Source organism: Saccostrea cucullata, unplaced genomic scaffold (genome assembly GCF_032062105.1).
Source record: "Saccostrea cucullata isolate Sc308-1 unplaced genomic scaffold, CSIRO_AGI_Scuc_v1 ctg2106, whole genome shotgun sequence".
NCBI classification, from domain to species: Eukaryota; Metazoa; Mollusca; class Bivalvia; order Ostreida; family Ostreidae; genus Saccostrea; species Saccostrea cuccullata.
In genome coordinates, this window is record NW_026930315.1 from 269368 (window position 1) to 287643 (window position 18276).

General features: G+C 33.0%; 1 protein-coding gene and 1 long non-coding RNA gene across 3 annotated transcripts; both read left to right on the plus strand.

Moving 5' to 3' along the window:
* Positions 1 to 211: 211 nt before the first annotated feature.
* On the plus strand, positions 212 to 1329 carry LOC134283675 (uncharacterized). Its single transcript, XR_009995524.1, has 2 exons — positions 212 to 291; positions 1206 to 1329. It is a non-coding gene; the product is annotated as an uncharacterized LOC134283675 (long non-coding RNA).
* Positions 1330 to 2574: 1245 nt separating this feature from the next.
* On the plus strand, positions 2575 to 13497 carry LOC134283689 (zinc finger protein 501-like). Of its 2 annotated transcripts, none has more exons than XM_062766177.1 (4): positions 2575 to 2641; positions 5281 to 5388; positions 8553 to 8620; positions 11670 to 13497. In XM_062766177.1, exons 2-4 carry the CDS (start codon positions 5313 to 5315, stop codon positions 13035 to 13037), a joined length of 1512 nt encoding a protein of 503 aa, XP_062622161.1. In that variant the 5' UTR covers positions 2575 to 2641; positions 5281 to 5312; the 3' UTR covers positions 13038 to 13497. The 2 variants fall into 2 exon arrangements, with proteins under 2 accessions (XP_062622161.1, XP_062622160.1); XM_062766176.1 differs by having other exon boundaries at positions 5281 to 5463; positions 11670 to 13494.
* The last annotated feature ends 4779 nt before the right edge of the window (positions 13498 to 18276 follow it).

Genomic DNA, 18276 nt, shown 5'->3' on the forward strand with positions numbered 1-18276 from the left:
TGCATTTTTGGCATGAGCTGTATTTTGTGCATTGAGAGAGTTATCTCCCTGCGTAGTATAAAAAGAATAGAACGCCACCGCTAGGTGGCAGTGCAATAGGTCACAAAGTTTGTAAACAGAAGCTGAAGTTCTACGGTAGTAGAAAATTAGCGATTTAATGTTTTCACCCGCCACCCTCCCAAAGCTGAAAATTTGTTAATTTTGTGTTGGCTGTTTTATTGGTCCCCACCTTTGATTTTGCAATAATCATTGAACTAGTCAGATGTTCCTCAGAGTGTATATTAGGGCTGGGTATTGAAAGAAATTTTTCGATACGATACATATTGCAATACAGAGGTGCGATATGCGATTCATATTGCCGATACAGACAAATGAGAAAACACTACTTTTTGCATGTTTTTTTTTAAAAGAGGTGATAGTATTTTTTGATTACAGCATAAATTTACAAAAATAAAACATTTTAAATCCTTGTTTTTTTTTATTCTTTGAATGGACAAATGTGTGAAAGATTAATGTTATTTGCCCATATTTTTCTTCAGAAAAATCAAGGCATCGATCCACTTAGTCAGGTTTCAGACAAGCCCTTGTGCATGTAAATATGTTGCCTATGGTGCTAAATACTCGGACTCGTTCTGAAGCCACAAACGACATTGACCTGTTTGTCTGTGTTGATTCTTCACTTGACGTCGTATTCGTGGAAGTAATGGCAGATAAAATATTTTACCAAATTGCTTTGAGTTAAAATAAACTATGACTTAAAAAAATCTGATTGATATCTTATTATCGGATTACATTCCATGACTTTTTTCTCGACGCGCCATTTTTCCAACCGGAATTGCCTCCAAGTTTCACAGTAGCAAACAGGTCAATGTTGCGATGCCGGCTGAGATGAGTAATAATATATAGGCTTGTTGTTCCAACAGAACTTGCGACTTCTTGTTGACAAATATAATTACATTTTGCCTTTTTGCTGCTAACTTTTACGTAGCGATCCTTCACTTTTGACATGTTTACATGCGTTTAAACGATTTTAGATAAGTCGTTTGTAATATAAGTCACCTTGACGTTTTTCTTTCTCTTAATTAAACGTTGAAATAATCGAGCAATACGTAAGCATCTCTGTATCGGTTATCGTATTGCTAAAAAATATCGATATATACCGATTACCGATATATTGATCCAGCCCTAGTGTATATATTGTAAAGTTTTACAAAGTACATTAAGTTGATTTTGCTTATGGAGTGTTATTAACTTTTCTTACAATTAGTATTATACTGCATTAGTAGTTTCGTCATTATGTTAATAAATGACCTTTTTCAATTTAAATTGTGTTTTCTATCTTTGCTGTTAATCAAACGAAGCTAATAGTTTTTGCTTGGGCGAGATGACAAAAATGAACTTTTCTTGTTATAAAAATTAAACATGTAAAGAAATATAAAACTCAGAAAATTCTTTCCGCTTTTGTGACAGAATGCTACGGAAGGGGTCACGTGACCGCCTATATCACCTGATTTGCGCATGTGCAGAACGGCGGTTGATGTGCATTAAATTTGGAGAGGACTAATCTAAAATGCAATCAACACTGAAACCAAATATTGCTTCTATTATAGAAGTTATTCAATTAGTTCGCGAAGTATTTGATCACCCCTCGTATTGTAAAAAGATCGAAGTAAACAGAAGAAATTAATGTACCTTATATGTATAAACATGGTTTAGTTTCTTCAAGAGTCTTGATACCTATGTTTTTATATTTTTAAAATATTGTTGTTGATCAAATTTAAATGGAAAAATGCATAGTAGGTGTTTTAGTTCACATTTTCTGAAAATTTGTTTGAGATTAACTAATCTTTCCTATATAAAATGATTAATTTTAAAGACGAAATTTTAAGAATTATCGTGGGTAAAAACACGACACTCTAAGAATTCAGAGACATGTTTGTTAGCAATTCCAATTACTTAATGCCTGATTTTCAGGACGTAAGGATCGATGTACCTTAAAAAAGAGAGATTAGAGAGATAACTCTCCGAGGGAAGTATTCCAAGCAATCCAGTGAAATGTATTGCCAGAATTTAATAACGAGGACCATTTTATCGTCAACTCATTCGAATCTGATCTTTCTTACAAATATTGATTTCTATATTCTACAGCTAAAATTTTTTATCAATTACTTATTAAAAAAATCCTATAAAACATTTAATAATTATTTTTTGGCCTCCACCCAACCCCCAACCCCCTTCTGTGCCTACGGCCATGAAAAATATCAAATACTTCAGTTTTGTATTCAAGTATGTTCAATAATAGTTTTACAAATAGATTTAAATCGAATGTTTAAATATACAATTGAAGAAAATAATGATATTAGAATATTCTCTATTTGATAATTTCATTTTTTTTTCTATATTTTAAATAAGTAAAACCTTGAGAATATGATATAATATATATATTTTTTATATTCCATTTGGGTCCATTTGAGTTTCAATTTGGGTCAATTTGGGTTCTATTTGGGTCCATTTGGGTAAATCGACGCACCCTTCACATTTAACGTCGGGATCGACATTTTGCCTTGTTTACAGAAAGAAAGCCACAATGTTTTATGTATAATAGTTCACGCGAATCAAGCACAATTTACTTATTTACCAGGTAAAATATGATTATAAGAATGCAACAAAGCATTAAGAAAAACTTTATTTCAATGACGTTCTACGTTGATACCCGAGATAGGCTGAATATTTTTAAACTCGAGTATTCTTATATGTATTTGCAAGATTTGTAAACATCGAATTGTGTGAATTCCCCCCCCCCCCCCCCCCCCCCCCCCAAAATGATGTTGCTAAATAGAGTCATATATCCCCATTAAAAATGAGGATGTGATGATAAAGAATTCTTATACAGTGAGGTTGCCAATAACGAATGGCACCCGTTAACGAATCACTTTCAGATGAAAATTCTGTATTTTTCTTACCAAAGTCCAATACTTAGCTTAACCTACCCTGTCATGCTGAATTATTCTTGCTTTTATCATTTATCATGAAATTATTAAATTCAACTCGTTCAATGTAATAATTTTTAAATAAACATGAACAAGCGTTTTTGTGACGCAGACCAGAAGCGTACATGCGAGCAGACTACTTTCACTTTTCGGTACCGCTCCAAAGTGAATCGTACATTCTAGGTAAACAAATTTGGTGCAGATGTTTAATAAAATTATGTGTCTAAAAGCACTGAAAGCGTCATACAATTTCTAAATCAGAAATTAATAGTATTCACTTTAAAGTTGGGGGTATTTAGGTTTCCAATAACGAATCACTGTTTCAAGAAATATGAAATGCAGGGATCCTGTCCAAATCATAATTTTTCGTATGCGGTTTTTTGCACACCAGTTACAACAACAACAAAAAAAAACAACAGAAGATGTCTACCAAAAGCGTACAATAAAGGTGGTTAAAATACACATAAACAAAATCAGCAGCCAAAATCAGTAAGAAGTGCAGAGCATGTGGATTCGAGAATGTCTCCCGGTGGTATATATATGTGCATGTAAGCTAATGTGAAGACATCGACGATAGCGAAATAAAAATCGTCATGATTACCAAACAAAATTAAGAATTAGAAATTTTATTTATTTATCCCTTTGCAATTTAAACTTCCTACTAAATCATTATTTCCAACGATACACCGTTTGCAGTTTTCCTATTCCCTAAAAAATTATTTCAAATAATCAATTTTTATTTCTTGTCATGATCAAGATCAAGCTCATGTAATAAAATGCATATTGCTAACAATACTTTTTCAATTCAACATCAAGCTAAATAAATTATAAACAGAGTTTTATGATACCCCCCCCCCTCTTTTTCAACATATACTAGTTAGTAAACATTTGATTTAAATTACACATTGAGGAAATGATATGCAGACTGCAGCCTTTTGCCTATATGGAATATATGCCACTGTCTTCAAGCAAAAGGAAGAAAGAGCACTATGAAACAGCAGAGAAGAATGAGTTGTCTTATTCATTTTTATAGAGACGATGGACAGTTGAAGTAGACCCATGTAAAGTGAAAGGACAACCTCCAGTATTTAATAAATTGGAATACTGGTATTTAGTCTACTGTGGATGTTGGAATGGAGAAATTCAGCAAATGAATCCCAACATCATTATTTGTAAAGTTGTCTCTGCTCATTGGAGGAAATTTAGGTGTTGGGTCTGGACATTTTGAAAATATAATTGTTCCTTTCAGCTTTAGGTATCTCTGAAGCCAGACTCGAAGGAAGTAATTTCAGTTGGTGGGGGAGGGGTGCAGAGCCATACATTTTCAGCTGAGGAGGCACTATCAACCACCAAAATTCCTTGACAATTAATTAATCAAGCATAAAAAAGGTCATCGGACTTTTTTTTTTGAGGGGGCACAATCATATATCTAGCGATATATTTTCTATCTAAATAGCGGCAAAATTATGGGGAGGGGGCGTGGTAGCTCAAATTCAATGAGTACAATTCTTGAATAAAAAATTAATTCTTCGGCTGTTTGCAGTTCATCACATATACGCGTTTACGACATCTTATATCAACTAGTCATTTCATGAGTTCATTGTTGTTGTTTTTGCATTAATTGTCGGATGCAAACAACTCAAAAAATTCCTAGCTTTTCTACTTTTTTTTTGGGGGGGGGGGGTGAAATATTTTAAGGCATAGTAAAACGTTACGTAAGAAGGGTATTTTTAAATTTACACGGTCCCGAACCAGAATAATCAGCTTTATGTCACGTGATTCGGTAATGGAGAAAATGATCCGCTAAAGGAGAAAACATCATTCATACAAGTACAGCGATAATTTTTTATTAAATTAGTGGTTATTGGGAAAATATATATGATGTTATAAGTAAAACATAGTCCCACCAAGCAATGTTGTAAAATGAATTTAACTCAAACTCAGGTACGAAATATCCAAGCAAATATACTAAGTGATTCGATATCGGCAACCTCACTGTAATTTAGATTTAATTTATTATGGCTAAATTTACCAAAAAAATAAAAAATGGATATATAGCACCTGACTAGGTGAGTTGAGTTTGATTTCACTGGTACACCTGTAACCGTGAAAACTGTCGCTAGTGCTCAGTGTCGCTCTTAATAGAATATATAGGGAAAAGAGAGACACTGAGCACTGGCTTCTGCGCATGCCTAGGGATTTCGGTCGCTTCAAATCGAAGCGGTGTCCCACTTAATTTAATTATTACTTATTACAATAATTATTTCTTTAAAAAATTATTCTTTTACAGAACTTTGAGAGCAATAATTAAATAAACAGACCATGTCAGAGTTTGAGGTGGAGACAGCTATACCCAGCACCAGAGATCCAGAATCTGACCAGGGAGAAGACTCTACTGGTATAGATACATGTATGGAGACACCTATATCCAGCACCAGAGATCTAGAATCTGACCAGGGAGAAGAATCTATTGGTAAATATACCATCTCGTCATATGTTTTCGTGGTATATACGTTTTCATGGTATTTTTTATTTTTAGGAATAATCGCACAATGCGAGATCAAAATGACGTCATATTTGCTATTAATAAAGGGGAACCCTGTGCATGTTTTATGACCAAATGTTAAACCTCTTTGCCTTTGCCAATATAATATATAGTGAGTGAGTTATGCATAGTTCGCAAATTTGACAATTTGCATAATACATGCTTATTCGTCGTATTTTGAACTAGAATACCAAACTTGCAAACTAATTAATAGCTGGCGATCCCTGCATATCATCGTCTGTTAAATATCCATGCAGCTACCTGTCATGTGACAATAATTTGGAATTTTCCACTTTTGATATTTTTTCTACGGTGATCTGGTAACATAATTTTTATATAATTTTCAAAGAAAATATTGGGGGTGTTAAAAAGTTATATTGATAAAAAAAATATTGTGCAATTGATAATTAATCGAATTAAACATTTAATTTCTTTAAATATACATGTAATTTATATTTTAAAATGTGAAACATTCAAATAAAGCTTTACAAAATTACTTCTAGGCCACTCTTGAGAAAGAAAATTTTTTTACATTATTTAGCAATAGAGCTTAGGCACGCCTAGATAGATGTGGTCTTAATTAACAAGAAATAAATTTCCATGTCATATAGTGTAATGATTTTGTAAATTAACTATTATTTTTGACACTGTAAAATTTATAAGGATTTTGCCTGACTAGATTTCCATAGTTTACTTGTTTTATAAATACCACGAAAACATATGACGTCAAGCAAAAAAATTGAAAGAGCAACTATGCAAAAATTCAATGACCTTCAGAACAAATGATATGTGAGTTTAAATCCTTTTAGAATAAGAAGAATTATTGTTTGTATATGTGATAAATAGCAAACATCTCAATTATTCAGTCTTGAAGCTTTTTATTAAAAATTAACCGTAATGCCACGAAAAACTCATAATTCGAGGGTACATATACGGTAACAGCAAAAGTTCAATGTAAATGATATATAAATATTGCATTTAGTTGAGTGTAACATTGAACATTTTCATCTCAAGAAAACCATTGTCATCCAAGGTGTTGACAATGGGTCTTCATGGGGTGTCCATTTTCAATGTTACACTCAACAATATGCAATATTTATTATATTATTTTGAATGCTTTATAAAACTACATACTACAGTGAACCTTGCACATAAAAATTCTATGCAGTCAACATTTTTAAGTATATCACCCCTTGTCAAGCAATGTTGACTGTTGCTACGCTGGAGGGCGTGGCTTCATTATTCAGAGGAAGGCTCAAGTGAGCTTTTCTGATCAAAATTTGTCAGTTGTCTGTCATGGTTGTTGTTGCTGTTATCGTAAACTTTTCACATTTTCATCTTCTTCTCAGGAACCAAACTTGCCATAAAGTATCCTTGGGTGAACATGGTGAAGCGGATTCAAGTTTGTTCAAATGAAAGGCAACTCCCTCTGTCGCTCGTGTGGTGCAGTGGTTAAAGCGTCTGCTTTAGAGTCGCGAAGTTAGGGACCAATCCTTATGTCGCGGGTTCGAATCCCACTGTGGGACGTTAAACGTTGAGTTCAGTCTTTCAGATGAGACTGTAAAAACCGAGGCCATGTGTGGCAGTAGGTGCTGGCACAATAAAGATCCCTCCCTGCTAAATGGCCCTAAGTGCGGAGTATAGAACAAAATTTGCAGCTCTCCACCGGCAAGTGGTGGTGTCTCCATCTTTTAAAAATCTTGTTCTCAAGAACCACTGGGCCAGGAAAGATTAAACTCATGGGGAAGCTTCCTCAGGAAGAGTAGATTCAAGTTTTTCAAATTATGACCCTGGGGATAGGGAGGGGCCATGATGAGGGTCAAAGTTTAACATTTGAATACATAGGGATAATCTTTGAAATTGTTTTTCTCAAAAACAGCAAAGCCATTATTGGTCATAGTAATATGGAAGCATTCTTGTGTGGTGTAGATTCAAGTTTCTTCAAACCCCTGGGGGTAGGGTGGAGCCATGTAGGGGGTCAAAGTTAAACATTTATTAACATAGGGATACATAGGCAAAATCTTTAAAATTCTTTGTCTCAAAAACAGCAAAGCCATGATTGGTCATAGTAATATAGAAGCATCCTTGTGTGGTGTAGATTCAAGTTTGTTCAAACCCTGGGGGTAAGTTGGGGCCAGAATCAGGTATCAAAGTTTAACATAGGAATTCATAGAGAAAAATCTTTAAAAAACCTCTTCTCATGAACAGCAAAGCTGTGATTGTTTAAATTTATATGGAAGCATCCTGGGTAGTGTAGATTCCAAGTCTGTTCAAATCATAACCAATCATGATAATAGAAGAGCCATATAAGTGGATCATATAGAGTTATACATAGGAATATAAAGGCTGTATCAGAAAAAAATTTCAACTTATGAACAGCAAAGCTATTACATGTACATGTATTATGTATCATATTTATTTAAAAGTATCAGTAAGAAGTATAGATATACATGTTTGTTCAAATACCCCCTCTCCATTGAACCTACTTAACTGGTATCTAAACTTTTAAACTGATCTTTGCTTTTAGTTTTACATAGCCAGTTGCTCAGGTGAGCAATGTGGCCCCTGAGCCTCTTGTTTAACAAATGTTTCTTGACACATCAGATTCAACCAATTTACATGAAAGTATACACAGCATTGTTAAGGCTTCCTAATTTATAAAGAATTCAATGGAATATGCACATGCAAAAAATGTCAACCGCAGCTCTAGTGGTATCCAGAGACAAACAGAACTTCTCTGGGGTTTGTAGGGATCATAAGGTGGGGGGGGGGGGGGGGGGCTGTAATATGCCCCATTCCTGATTGTTAAAAGTAGGTGTTAGTTTTCCTAAATTTTATTAAAGAAAGTTCCCAAAAGAGAATTCTCATGTCTCTTTTATGAGTAAATATATGATATATTTATCTGAGTGTCCTAAATTACTCTATTTATTCATCTGCTGTACTTCATCCGTCATAACTGTATTCTTGTAATATAATAAAGAATTGTAGATTTCTTCACATAATTGTTTTGACTGTAGAAGAGAAGTTGACCTTTGACATTTCTGACCCTGAGGGAGAAGGTCATCAACACAAAGTAACAGTAAAGGTAAGTCAAGATTTTGGTGACAATGTCCTGTAGTAATAACAGTGCCCAGGCCAACTTTAAAAAGTTATTTTAGTTGCTTTTTTCAACCTAATTGCTAAAAATTGCTATATTCAAAGCTTTTTTAACTTCCACAGTGTTCCAAAAGGCAATAATTAGCCAGGCTTTGCTGAAAGCGAAGTCTTGACTATAGGCATCAGATCGATTGTCTGACTCTAAATAGCACAGTAGACAAAAAACCAAAAAGCAGATGTTTCTGATAAACAAAATAGTCTATTGCAAGATGATATTCAAACAAATATTTTTAACATCCCAATGTCGTCGTAGTTATGATAAATAGTTTTGCTTGAAAATGAAAATTAAAAGAAATTACGTATTTGCTTTATTGGGATAATCATGATACATGTATAACAATTGTGCACATATGCTGCTGAATGCATATTGTAAGCATACTATTTTTAATAGTGCTAGCTTTTCAAAATGTTGAAACTGTTGAAGAGTTTCATGTTTCATATCGTTTTGTCAATGTTATAGTAGTGGTTATCTTCTGTTTTGATTTATTAGCAATTTAATAGTATAGGAAATTGGAATAAATTATTGTAAGAATTATCATCCGTGAAGTTGCTTGATAATGTACATGTATAAGTGTTTCTCTATACAGTTTGAGATAAAAGTACTGTTTGTTTGCAACTATAAGAATGTGTATAAAATACACATGCTTTATCATGATTACCATAACAATTCAAAGACTGAATTTTTTAATAGGAAATTTGCAAGAATTTCTTGGAAATATTTTTTTTTTTTGAATCATAACATATCTTGGGGTTGGACTGTTAATTTTTATTACTGGTATATGAGATATTGTTTCAATCATAATCATACAAACTCTACCTTTTATAAAACAATGACCTTAAGGGAAAAAAATATGTACTAATTTAAGATAAGAAAATATATTTGAGCAATTACAGCCCGGCTTTCAGTTCTTCAATACTTTGATTTTTTTATGTATCAGAAAAATAGAGATTTTAAAATTTTAACATTGAAATTGAATTTTCTGAGAAAAAATGTCTCACCTACTTACTATTAAACTGACTTATTCCATTCAGAGCCTTTAGGGGCAAACAAACATTATTTTATAGTTGGCCTCACCTGTCAATACTGTCAAATTTCCAAACTTTGAAAATGTCACTTTAGGTTGTCAATAATGTAGTCCCATTGTAGTCAGAATGGTTTTTGGCCACATTTAACTTTTAAGGTCAAGATTTAGTAAATAACTTGAGACTAATTTTTGGGTGCTAGATCCATTATGACGTCATAATCACTTTCATCTTTCTTTTTTCCCGTACTTTACAGCTTTAGCAGAATTATGTAGAAAATAGGGTATTTTCATGTCATTCAATTTGAAATCATAGAAAAGGTAAACCGGATACCTATTTTAAATTTGATATTGATTTAAAGAAGAGACCATAACGATATTAAATAACGTTTTCTGAGAGACTGTAGGCAATCTGAATACATTTCCTTTGCCGAATACGAAAAAACTCCCTTATTCATGACTGGTTTTCTTAATTTTTCATTATAAATGACAGTTTAAAATGTAGTTTTTTATCTTGTATACCAACAAATTATACCCTGAAACACCTTATTTGACCAAGCAAAAGTTGTAAAGCATCAATAAAGGAATTTATTTCTCAAGTTTGATAAATCTGTAGGCACTTTTCATTTACTAGATCCTGACCCTAACCTAACTTAATGACTTCATGTTTTTTACTTTTAACATTATACTGTGTCTTTGAGATAAAGTTTGCAAATATAGAAGTATAAAACACTTTGTTATACCTTAAGAGATTTGTATTTATACAAATTTAAAAGAAAAAAGTCTAACATTTATAATATTTTGCTGAGCAGGCATAAAAAATCGATATTGGTCCGCCGAGTGAGATGGGATGCTGGACCGCCTACAGCAATTAATAAAGGGTCGGACCATAATCTCATTTGCAGTAGTAACCAATCTGAGGTTTATTTCATGATCTTGAAATAATGGAAAATACTTCTTCAATTCAATGTATAAATAATGGACTAACAATTAGTAGGAAAAAAAGTCAGTCAGCATTTGACTCAATGATAAATTGTGTTTGCTGACAAGGTCATTGTATCGACCATAGAACTTACGAAATAATGACTTTAAATGAGACTGTTGAAATTCTTGTTTAATTAACTTGTTTGTCAATAATTTACCTTGTTTTAGAAATTGTTCATACATAGAGCATTCTCTTGCATATGGAATTAACTTAGACATATAAACGCCTTATGCAGCTGATGAAAGTACATTGCTGCATAAGTAAGGAAAGTTGATGATATAAAAGTTGAAACCATCACGAGTATCAAAAAGTTTGGTTGTAAAATTACTATTAATACCTTTTTTGAAGTAAAGTATCCAGGAATGAAAGTATCTAAGGATCCTGTGTTGTAGTGGCACAATTCTCTATTGCGTGTTATTACTGATTGGGTGGATATCTTGCAGTAATAAGAGTGTGTGTTGGTCTTACTCTGTAGAGATTATTTTGTGTTAATTTTTATTCTGAAGGTACATCATTTTCTTGACACTTTGCCTAAAATTTTGACAAATTTACTGTATAAATGAAATTTTACATAACATCGAACTGACAAATACATCATTAATCATTAATTAAGAAGATAATTTATCTTATGCATTTGTTCTTTAAAACATAAAATGTTAGGTGAACACTTAGAAGTTTGGTTCTTTTTATAGGGAAAAAGGCTTTAATAATTTTCTCAAGAACCACTGGGCAAGAAAAGCAAAAACTTAAGTGGAAGCATCCTGTCAGAATTAAAGTTCACTCTAATCTGTTTAAATCACGACACCAGGGGCACATGTAGCGTTGGGCCACAAAAAAAATTACTAAGAGAGACATCTGGTTAAAAAAACAGCATGACAATAGTTACTCAGGTTAATGATGTGGCCCCTGGACACTTTTGATACACTGAAATAGCTTCAACCTAAGGAAAGATTTATTTGTTACATTTACAGAAAGAAAAAACAGATTTTGCATCCAGGTCAGAAAGTCATCTTGGGAATTTAAACTGCAGTGTAAATGAAAATGAATTTGTGAATTTCGAACAATCCATAAATGCTTGTGAAAGTAAAAGGCCCAATGAATGTAAAATTTGTATGAAAACATTTGATCATCTACATGAGTTACAGAGACACATGAGTAAACATACAGATGAAAAATCTTATAAATGTGATATGTGTGGAAAGGCTTTCAAACAGTCAGGAAAACTACAGATACACATGAGAACACATACTGGGGAAAAACCTTATAAATGTGATGTTTGTGAGAAGGCATATAAACAGTCAAATCACCTACAGGATCACGTGAGGACACACACAGGTGTTCGACCTTATAAATGTGATGTGTGTGGAATGGCATTCAAATGGACAAGTAACTTACGGAGACACATGAAGATACATACAGGTGATAGACCTTATGAATGTGATGTTTGTGAGAAGGCATTCAAACAGAAAATTGATTTAAAGAGACACATGGGGACACATACCGATGATAAACCTTATAAATGTGATGTATGTGAAAAGGCATTCAAACAGAAAAGTCATTTAAGCAGACACATGGGAACACATACCAATGATAAACCTTATAAATGTGATGTTTGTGAAAAGGCATTCAAACAGGCAAGTGATATAAGGAGACACATGGGGACACATACCAATGATAAACCTTATAAATGTGATGTTTGTGAAAAGGCATTCAAACAGACAAGTGATTTAAGGAAACACATGGGGACACATACCGATGATAAACCTTATAAATGTGATGTATGTGAAAAGGCATTCAAACAGACAAGTTATTTAAGGAGACACATTTGGACACATACCGATGATAAGTTTTATATATGTGAAGTGTGTGGGAGGGCATTCACTCAGTCAAGTACCTTTCATGCACACATAAGGACACATACTGGTGGAAAACCTTATAGATGTGCATGTGATGTGTGTGAAAAGGCATTCAAACAGCCAAGTAAATCACAAAGACACACGAGGACACACACAATTGTTAAACCTTTTAAATGTGATGTGTGTGGAAAAGCATTTAACAAATTATATGCTTTACAGACACACAAGAGGACACATACAGGTGATAAACCTTTTAAATGTGATGTGTGTTGGAAAGCATTCACTCAGGCAATTACCTTACAGGATCATATGAGAATACATACAGGTGATGAACCTTATATCTGTGATGTGTGTGAAAAGGCATTTAAACGGTTAAGTGACTTACAGAGTCACATGAGGACACATAAAGGTAATAAAAACCTTATAGATGTGATGTTTGTGGGAAGATTTTCAACCAGTCACAGAACTTACAGAGTCACATGAAGACACATACACATGATAAACCCTATAAATGTGATGTTTGTGGGAAAGCAGTCAACGGATTAAATACCTTACAGACACACAAGGGCACACATGTAGATGATAAGCCTTATGAATGTTGTGTGTGTTGGAAGGCATTCACTAAGTTAATTAACGTACAGGCACACATGAGGACACACATAGGTGATAACCCTTATAGATGTGATGTGTGGGAGGGCTTTTAGCCAGTCACAAAATTGAAAGAGACACATGAGGACACATACAGGTGAAACACCATATAAATGTGATGTGTGTGGGAAGGCATTTATTCATTTCAGTACCAAACAGAGACACATGAGGACACATACTGGTAATAAACCTTATAAATGTGACATTGTGGGAAGGAAACCTACCAGTAAGGAAACCTACAGTCACACATAAGGGTAAGAAACCTTGTAGATGTGATATCTGTGGTAAGGCTTTCAACCTTTCACACAAAAGTCACATTACAACAGGTGATAAGCCTTACGTATGTGATGTGTGAAGGAAGCCATTCAATTGGTCAAATTACTGATACATATGAGGACTCATACTGGTGAAAAACCTTATAAATGTGATGTGTGTGGGAAGGCTTTCAGCCATTCACATCCTCTCAAGCGTCACATGACACACAGGTGATAATGTATGTACATATGTCCATGTGTGTTCAAGGAAGGCATTGTAGGAACTAGGGGTGATTCAATTTCACACAAATTTGAGAAAAATTACTTTATGAATGTGATGTGTGTTGACACATATGACGTACCAGTTCACGAAAAGGTGACATTCAGGTGAAAAACCTTAGGAATATATATGTGTGTTGATGTGTGTGGGAAGGCTATATATTCATGTAAACAAATTAGGAGGATTTGAAATGCCATCACGCATCAGTATGTTAAATCGGAATTTTGATAATTTTTTTTATTATTTTAATGAGAAATACAAAACTGATTTTTTATCATATAATTCTTATATCAAAAGCTTAATATTATAGGAAGAAGTTTTCTTATTTCAAGTGTATATAAAAACAAAAATGACAAAAAATATGTGATTTTTTTTTTATATGTGGAAAACTTCATTCCGGATGAAATTGCATGAAAATTACAATTAGAATGTATATTAATATTCGGCAAATTGAAAAAAAGAAATTGAAAAAATATATATAAATGGAAAATAGCAGATGCATTTAAATATATTTGGTCCGATCGGAAGAGTTGTGATTTTCCAGGGTTTGAAAAAATCTGGGTGCTATTTAAGAAATGATTCAGCATTTTATCACCGATATAAAAAATCGCAAGAAAACTGTTTTGAAGACAATGCCTGGACAATCGCTTTCAAAAATGATTGAGCCATTACATTCATTTAAAAGTTTTAACTATATAAATACTGATTTGTGACCAAACAGTTACTTCTTGAATTCAATCCAGTCCTGGAACGAGATAATTGATGTAATGATTAAGCGCAATGTGTGTGTTGGAAGTAAACAATTGAAAGACAGCTTTTCATTAATAGTGTTCAAAAGCTGTAATGTTCAAACTATATGATTTACAGAGTTTGCTTTTAAAATGTCCATAGTACAATTAAAAGTAAAGTTGTATACTTGTTTGTATTTTACCTAAAACATTATGTGAAATGTATTGAATTAGGATATATATGATAATGTGCAAATCAAAACAATATTTCAAACGGAAGTACGTCATAACATGGAGATATCCCATTCTACCTTAAGGACATGACCGGTCGACAGGGATGCTCACTTCTGAATGGTACCTGATCCTCCTCTAATGTTTTGGAGGTCCGTGTTTCCTGTACTCCTACTTTGTACTGTTTTTACTTCTGATGTTGAATACTGTTTGTAATATCCATATGTTTCATCCTGTGAAAAACCTTATACAATTTTAGGGTTGTTCGAAAAGTTTGTTGACAATGTCAATTTTCGTAATACTTCTTTCCAGAAATTTAAAATAAGCTCAATATTCTGTGTAAAAATACCACTAGGCCTAGAGTTATCAAACTTTGTCATCTGCTGCATCTTGGGTAGAAGGCGTTTAGCGCACAAAAAGTATGTCGCTCTGACCTTTGATTAAGAAGTTATAGTCAAATATGGGAAAATCCTTTCGCTCTGACCATTGATTAAGAAGTTATACATGTAGTCAAATATGGAAAAATCCTTTCTGGCCTATAACTAGAAAACCATAAGACCTACAATCATCAAACTTGGCCAGTTTATACATCTTAGGTAGAAGGTGTGCCGCGACCTATTTCAAGGTCACTGTGACCTTTACTTTAATTGAATTTAAAAAAAATGTGTGTGTTTACTATTCATTTACACATCACAAATAATATAAGAGAATTGCACTGTTTTTATTAAAAAAGTGTTAAATCAAGAAAATACTTATTTTTTTTAAGCACATACTTGACAGCAGTCTATAACAAATATAATGTATGTCAGAGAAACCCTGCCTCTCCCATGAGTGTAATTATCAAGCACTGGTAAGAAGAATTTTGATGATAGAAAATTGCATGTCAAACTAGAGAGAAATTAATTGGTTTTGAGTGCGAGGAGCTAACTGACAGAACATTGGAGTTATCTATATCCTTTGAGTATTGGGCAAATGGGTGAGCCTGTTTGATTTGAAATAGCTCTTGTTGACTAGCTTAAGTTTTAAAATGAATTTAATGAAAAGTAATTAAAACTAATCTGATATTGCATAATAGACTAATCTGATATTAACATTATAAACTTAAAAACTTTTTATTGGATGGGGTGGAATCAGCATGTCCATATGAATTACATATTAAAACCTTTCGGGCATTAAATCTCAACCAAAAAAAAATCGACAAGAATCCAGTTAAAGGTTAATTAATGAGTTTAGTGTAGAAGGGCTAGCTGTCAAAGTCGATCTGATTAAGCCATCTTATCTGTATCCTTTGGGGATTAGACAGAAGAACTGCTGGTCAGTTTATAACATGTCATTTGATGGCCAGCCTTTTCTTTTCAAAATTAATTTGGTATAGATTGAGTTGTTAAGACTAATTTGATGATGGACATTTGACAAGGTCAAACACAACCAGCACAGAAATCTATCAGTGATGTAATATTTATTATAATTGATGCCTACATCACCGGGGATGGATAAATATTTCAAGGAATGGAAAAATCATCGAAATCTTAGAATCAAGGTTGATGTGATTTTCTTGCACCTAAACTGTTCACGAAAATTGTAATTATTTGACGGGCGTATCATGCTGTGGCGCGGCACTTTATTTAACATTTTAATAGTATAGTAAATTGGAATTGTAATAATTAGCTTCCGTGAAGTTGCTTGACAATGTACATGTATCAGTGTTTCTTCAGCAGTTCGAGATTAAAGTACTGTTTGTTTGAAACCAAAAGAATGTCTATAAAATACACATGGATTTTCATGATTATCTTAACAATTCAAAGACTGATTTTTTTAATTATGAGAAAAAAATGCCTATTTAATAGGAAATTTGACAGATTTCTTGGAAATATTTTTTTTTTGAATCATAACATATCTTGGGATCTGGACTGTTAATTTTTATTACTGGTATATGGGATATCGTTTAAATCATAATCATACAAACTCCACCTATTAAAAAACAATGACCAAAAGGAAAAAAAATAAAGATTTACTAATTTCAGATCAGAAAATATAGTTGAGCAATTACAGCCCAACTTTCAGTTCTTCAATACTTTGATTTTTTTAAGTATTCAGAAAAATAGAAATTTTAAAATTTTAACATTGAAATTGAATTTTCTTAGAAAAAATGTCTCACCTACTTACTAAACTGACTTATTTCATTCAGAGCCTTTAGGGGCAAACAAACATTATTTTATATTTGGCCTCACCTGTCAATACTGTCAAATTTCCAAACTTTGAAAATGTCACTTTAGCTTGTCAATGGTGTAGTCCCATTGTCGTCAGAATGGTTTTTGGCCACATTTAACCTAACTTAATGACTTCATGTTTTTACTTTTAACATTATACTGTGTTTTTGAGATAAAGTTTGCAAATATAGAAATATAAAACATTTTGTTATACCTTTAGAGATTTGTATTTATACAAATTTAAAAGAAAAAAGTCTAACATTTGTAATATTTTGCTGAGCAGGCATAAAAATCGATATTGGTCCGCCGAGTGAGATTTTGACCTTGCAATGAGATGCTGGACCGCCTACACCAATTAATAAAGGGTCTGACCATAATCTCATTTGCAGTAGTAACCAATCTGAGGTTTATTTCATGATCTGGAAATAATGGAAAATACTTCTTCAATTCAATGTATAAATAATGGACTAACAATTAGTAGGAAAAAGGTCAGTCGGCATTTTACTTAATGGTAGATTGTATTTACTGACAAGGTCATTGTATCGACCAAAGAACTTAAGAAATAATGACTTTAAACGAGACTGTTGATATTCTTGTTTCATTAACTTGTTTGTCAATAATTTACCTCATTTGTAGAAATTCTTCATACGTAGGGCATTCTCTTGCATTTCGAATCAACTTAGACACATAATAGCCTTATGCAGCTGATGAAAGTATAATTGCTGCATAAGTACATGTAAGGAAAGTTGACGATAGAAAAGTTAAAGCCATCACGATTATCAAAAAGCTTGGTTGTTAGTTCACTATTAATACCTTTTTTTAAGTAAAGTATCCAAGTATGAAAGTATCTAAGGATCCTGTGTTGTGGTGGTACAATTCCCTATTGCGTGTTACTACTGATTGGGTGGATATCTTACAGTAATAAGAGTGTGTGTTGGTCTTACTCTGTAGAGATTATTTTGTGTTAATTTTCATTCTGAAGGTACATCATTTTCTTGACACTTTGCTTAAAATTTTGACAAGATTTACTGTATAAATGAAATTTTACATAACATCGAACTGAAAAATACATCATTAATCATTAATTAAGAAGATAATTTATCTTATGCATTTGTTCTTTAAAACATAAAATGTTAGGTGAACACTTAGAAGTTTGGTTCTTTGTATAGGGAAAAAGCCTTTAATAATTTTCTCAAGAACCACTGGGCAAGAAAAGCAGAAACTTAAGTGGAAGCATCCTGTCAGAATTAAAGTTCATTCTAATCTGTTTAAATCACGACCCCAGGGCCACATGTAGCGTTGGGCCACAAAAAGAATTACTAAGAGAGACATCTGGTTAAAAAAAACAGCATGACAATAGTTACTCAGGTT

Excerpts from the sequence above, each read along its gene's own strand:
- LOC134283689 (XM_062766176.1), top strand. The coding sequence starts at position 5,313 with ATGTCAGAGTTTGAGGTGGAGACAGCTATACCCAGCACCAGAGATCCA. Across the intron at positions 5,464-8,552 it reads CCAGGGAGAAGAATCTATTG|AAGAGAAGTTGACCTTTGAC; the intron begins GTAAATATACCA and ends TTTTGACTGTAG. Across the intron at positions 8,621-11,669 it reads AACACAAAGTAACAGTAAAG|AAAGAAAAAACAGATTTTGC; the intron begins GTAAGTCAAGAT and ends TTACATTTACAG.